This window comes from Primulina tabacum, chromosome 16, assembly GCF_025594145.1.
Source record: "Primulina tabacum isolate GXHZ01 chromosome 16, ASM2559414v2, whole genome shotgun sequence".
NCBI classification, from domain to species: Eukaryota; Viridiplantae; Streptophyta; class Magnoliopsida; order Lamiales; family Gesneriaceae; genus Primulina; species Primulina tabacum.
The window spans coordinates 31,524,479-31,530,566 of record NC_134565.1 but is presented as its reverse complement, the minus strand read 5'-3'; the positions used below and the strand labels follow the sequence as shown (position 1 = coordinate 31,530,566).

At 30.0% G+C, this 6,088-nt stretch overlaps 1 protein-coding gene across 1 annotated transcript; it reads left to right on the top strand.

The window, feature by feature from the left end:
* Positions 1 to 464: 464 nt before the first annotated feature.
* Positions 465 to 2,930, top strand: LOC142528495 (DNA polymerase-like). The gene has a single exon (XM_075633542.1). It carries the CDS (start codon positions 465 to 467, stop codon positions 2,928 to 2,930), a length of 2,466 nt encoding a protein of 821 aa, XP_075489657.1.
* Positions 2,931 to 6,088: the final 3,158 nt, after the last annotated feature.

The following is a 6,088-nucleotide window of genomic DNA, read 5'->3' as shown; positions in this document are numbered from 1 at the left end:
CAGTCGTTAGGTACAAAAATCGTAGGTACCATACTATCTCATATATCTAGACTTGAACGAGGAACCTCAATATAAATATAAATATTTTCATGTTAAAAATCATCAATCAATTAGGGCTGGGCCTTCCCTTAAATAGGTCTTATGTATTTCTGTACACAACTATGGATGGACTGTACAGAACTGTATCTAGGAAGTTTTTGAATATTAGGGCGCATCATAGTAGGCTCTATTCCTCATTCTCCTATTATAATTATTATTCTTATTGGGAAAGTTTACAAAGTCGTATTACTGATGTAACTTATAAGACTCTATATCCTGGCTCTATCTATGCTAGTACTAGATTTACAGAACCCTATCCTATTGTAGATGAGTTTGAAGTCCTAACCTTAGCCTTCATACAATTACTCGAACAATATGCTTTTCATATAGATTCCAAATATATAAAATTGACTATGGGCTATATAATGGAATTACCTTCTGCCTATGATATATCTTTTACTTTATATAAGTCTATTCCTTTGTATGATATAGCCGGTAATAAAGTTCCTAAGAAGATGATCTATGATTATATAGAACGATATGTGAAGTCATATGGTGATATCTATCCACAAGCAGTTATTAAAGGTGTCTTTATTCGTATTTATTATGAAGCGAAGGATTATTCAAAGTTGATAGATTTTCCTAAGATCTCTGATATGATTAGTCATATTATCAATGTTATGGATTCTGATAAATTAGATGGTGAACTACCGGATGTTAAATCCCTTCAGTTAAAACCCAGTCGTATTAGTACCAAAATAGGCTCAATCAAAAGTGATATGAAAGAATGTCGTCCTTTCATAGTAGCGGATTTAGAGACTATACTAGTTAATGATGTTCATGTTCCTTACGCCGCCGGTTACTTGGTGGTTCATCCAGGTGATAATCTCTCTTCCATACCTTCCCATTCTATTAAAACTTTTTTCAGTGAAAGTCACATCACTTTCTATCCTACCTTTGAAGAAAGGAGTCAAAGAATGTTATTTCATTTTCTATCTAACTTGGAAGTAGATATAAGCAAAGATTCACGGATTAGAACTGTTTACTTCCATAATTTTTCTCGATTTGATGGTATTTTAATTCTCAGGTATTATGCTGATCGTAGTCAAATGTATAAACTAAAGACATTATTGAGGAATCATAGGCTTTATGAGTTGAAAGTATATCGTGGCGATAAGCTCCTCATGCGTTTCAGAGATTCATGCACAATGCTCCCTAGCCCTCTTAATACATTAGCCAAGACCTTATGTCCTGAATTAGGTTCCAAAGGCTCTTTACCACATGATATTTTGAATAAGTCTAATATTATGATTTATAGTGATCAATTGATACCCTATCTTAAACAAGATATCCTTCTATTAGGTGGTGTGATGTTGAAGGCTCAAGATCTTTATAGGTCCCAGTATCATATTGATATCGAAGAAGTGATGACAATTTCCTCGCTATCCCTCAAAATCTTTAGAATGAATTATTTGGATGATGATATCTTTCCTATCCATAAACCTACTCAAAACCAGGATTCCTTTATTAGGCGTGGTTATTATGGCGGTCATTCTGATGTCTATAAACCCTATGGCGAGAATCTTCACTATTATGACGTAAACTCCCTATATCCGTTCATTATGAAATCATATCCTATGCCATGTGGTATACCAGTCTGGCATAATAAATTGGAGAGCGTAGGATTGGATAGCTTGTTTGGCTTTATTGAGGCCTATGTTGTATGTCCAACTACTATATCAAAACCATTCTTGCCCTATAAAGATAAAAATGGTACTTTACTCTTTCCTACAGGTAAATTCATAGGAGTCTATTATAGCGAAGAGTTGAAGTTTGCACGTGATTTAGGTTACGATATTATCCCTCTTAGAGGATATTTGTTTGAGAAGAAGTCAAGTCCATTCGAAGGCTTTATCTCACACCTTTATGAAAGCAGACAAGAAGCTAAGAAAGCAGGTGATGAAGCTATGACCTTTATCTATAAGCTTCTTATGAATTCCCTATATGTTAGATTTGGTATGAATCCTGAAAGTACAGTAACAGAGATCTGCAATCAAGATAAATATGAAGAACTGATGAAGAAGGATAATTTTCAATCAGCAGAGAAGCTTACCGATCATTATTATATTGTCAATTACACTGTCAATAGTACCATAGTTGACGATACAGAGTGGAAGGCTCCTAAGATGTCAGCCGTTCAATTGTCTGCAGCTATAACGGCTTGTGCTCGTATTTACATGTATCCTTTTATTTCCAGACCTGACTGTTATTACACTGATACTGACTCTATAGTTCTAGGAAGTCCTTTATCTGACAATTTGATTTCATCCTTGGAATTGGGTAAGTTTAAACTGGAATGTAATGTAAGGAAAGGAATATTCTTAGCACCTAAGAGTTATATGCTCGAGATAGAAGAGGATAGACATATTATTAAACACAAAGGTCCTGCTAAAGAGTTAGTCACATCAGATTGGTTTCAAAGGCTATTAGATAATTTCTCTCTAACTGAGCAGATACCCACATCAGCTAACTTCAGAATAGATTGGAAGGAACTCAGGATTGTAAAAAAAGATTTGCTCCTCAAACTAGGACTACCACGGAGTACTAAAAGAGATAATGTCTATGATTCTAATAATGTATGGATAGACACTAAACCTATAGAAGTAATAGACATAGGAAGTCAAGATGCTACCACTATTCTCAAATATGAACTATTGAGGATGGATGATGAATCAGTCAGTCAGGAAACTAATGATGAATCGGTCAGTCAGTCCACTACTCTTCAACCTACTCTCTACAATACAAAGGCTGAGGCTAAGAAGGCTAGGATGGCTAAGGCTAAGATAGAGTTGAAGGCTAAGAGTAAGAGGTTCTCCTTCCAATCATATTGACTTTCTCCCGATTTCGACGGTCCGACGTTTTTATCTTTGAATGATTCAAAATATGCATTCGTCGCGAGATTTGTTCATACATTTTCATAGAGTCATAGTTTTTTTATAATTTTGTATGATCTCACAAATTTTTAGATATTTTTAAATAATTTTGTAAATTTATTTTACAAGATTTTTATTTTTATTTCAACTTTTTTTATAGATTTTTTATTTTTGATTATGATTTGTAATTTATGATTATGATTTTTTTTTTAAAAAAAATTGAATTAAAAGTTAAAGGTAAATAAATTTTTTTGATTTAAAATATTTTTACTTATCAATATAAATATTTTTATTTATTAATCTAATTTATCCAAAGCGGATAAATAAGTCAATATTAAATTGTTGTAATTAGATTTCAATTATTCAAATCAATTACACATTTTTATTTAATTAATTAATATTTTTTTAAAATAATTAAGAATAATTTTCAGTATTAATAAACAATCAAATTCAAAATAATTTCATTTATTTTAAGTAAGTTTTTGTATGAAAAATATATCAATTTTGGCTATGACAATATGTCTAATACAAAAATAAATAAGACAGTTATTTATACATGAAAATAGAGAATTACTATATTAAAATAATTAGAATTAGTATAAATTTATAAAATTTTAAGAGTATGTCTCTTGTAAGATGGTATCATTGATCGATGCGACTCATATCTACTATGAAAAGTAACATTTTTGACATAAAATATAATATTTTTCATGAGTTTGGTGGGTCGAAGTTCCGTCTCACAAAATTAACCAATGAGACGGTCTCACAAGAGTTTTTGTTAACTTTTAATATATTTGTAAGACAAAGTTCTTGTCGTTTTAGCAAAAACTATAGTTGGTGGTAACGGTGAAACTCAAATCTTTAAATTGTACAACAGCTTAAACATTACGTTTCGATTGATCTACTCAACATGGACAAATATTTCACCCAACAATATTCCTCTCAATAATTGTTCTTCTTACAATCAATGTGAATCAAACCCTTGCACTTGACTCTGATACCAATTTAGGACTGAGAGCTTGTCGCTTTACTAAAAGCGATAGTCGATGGTAACAGTACAAGTCAAATTTTTTAAATCGTACAGCAGCCTAAATATCACGCTTCGATTATATATATATATATATATTCAAATTAATAAGTTACAATCAAATACGAAGATTGTTTCTAAAATTGGTTTTTTTAAATTATTTTTAAAATCAATGTGAAAAATCAAACAAGTCTATATTATTCGAGACGAGAGAGAAGTTTATTTGCACTTTCAAGATAATATTCTCTTCATTTGTTCATTTCTCGAAATATATGTTATTTACTCCCTTAAACTATTATCATATCTAAAATTGATATAAAACTTAAATCTATATAATTTAAATATGTTTCTTAAATTTTTTATGATTTAAATACTTTGTATTTTTATTCTTAATTTAAATTTTGAAATAAAAAACTTGATTTATGTGATATGTGGACAAAATATATTGCAAAGGACATAAATCCTAGATTTGAGATATATTTTATTTGAAAAAGTAGGACAAATTACGTTTTTGTCCTGTAATTTGCACTTTTTCTAATTTTAGTCCTGTTATGAGACAATTTACGTTCTTAGTCTAGTAATTTATAATATTTTTCAATTTCAGTCATTTTCCCCCAAAATTGAAATATTCCTCCGGAAAATGGGACAAAATACGTTTTTGGTCCTGTAATTTGCGCTTTTTCTAATTTTAGTCATGTTATGAGACAATTTACGTTCTTAGTCCAGTAATTTATAATATTTTCCAATTTCAGTCATTTTCCTCCAAAATTGAAATATTCCTCCGGAAAATGTATGTATCAGTGCAAACATTTTCCTCAGTGCAAACATTTTCCTCATTGACAACCATTCAAAACCATGGTTCGATAATGCATCAGCAATGGAATGACTTTCTTTAAGATTGAGCCACTTTCAGATATTATGTTTAAATAATTGTTGTACTCTGGCGGCCGGAATGCTGAGCTGTAATTTGAATTGGGGTTTTTGATTTTTGGTGGCCTTTTCAAAGTCCACGTAAGTAAATAATATAATAGAAAAAATAAAACTAAATCCACATCACTTTGAAAAATAAATCCACAAACATATTCCAAATTTTTTTTTTAGAAAAAGAGTACAACAATTATTTAAACATAATATCTGAAAGTGGCTCAATCTTAAAGAAAGCCATTCCATTGCTGATGCATTATCGAACCATGGTTTTGAATGGTTGTCAATGAGGAAAATGTTTGCACTGAGGAAAATGTTTGCACTGATACATACATTTTCCGGAGGAATATTTCAATTTTGGAAGAAAAGGACTGAAATTGGAAAATATTATAAATTACTGGACTAAGAACGTAAATTGTCTCATAACAGGACTAAAATTAGAAAAAGCGCAAATTACAGGACCAAAAACGTAATTTGTCCCATTTTCCGGAGGAATATTTCAATTTTGGGGGAAAAGGACTGAAATTGAAAAATATTATAAATTACTAGACTAAGAACGTAAATTGTCTCATAACAGGACTAAAATTAGAAAAAGTGCAAATTACAGGACCAAAAACGTAATTTGTCCGAAAAAGTAAGATCAAATACATTTCAATATACTTCAATTTTATTTCAAAATAAAAAAAAATCAGGAAATATAAATATAATATCTGAAAATTAAGATCTCTCGAAATATAGACATATAATATTTTTGGTGGAAATAAAATCCAAGAATAATAATAATAATAATATATTATTATTATTATTTTTTTTTTTTGATGCTTTTGTAAGACTACGTAAACTTTGGGAACGTACAAACCATGGCACCGTAACGTCAAAGACACTTATCGGATCGTGCCAAAATCCAATAAAAACAAAATGTTGGATGGAGATTATTTAATTTAATCATATTATTTTCATAATGTATTTTGATTTAATTTAAAAGCTACAAATAATATAAATCTAAATGTAAAATATTAAGCAACGTCCTTGCATCATAATTGCAGTATGAGTCAAAACTTACAACAAGTGAAGTTTAAAAAATAGTTATTTCATTCTTATATTTCAATTTATCATATAATCATTAAGTACTTAATCTCACGAACCAAACGTTGTCTAATCACTC

Excerpts from the sequence above, each read along its gene's own strand:
- LOC142528495 (XM_075633542.1), top strand. The coding sequence starts at position 465 with ATGGAATTACCTTCTGCCTATGATATATCTTTTACTTTATATAAGTCT.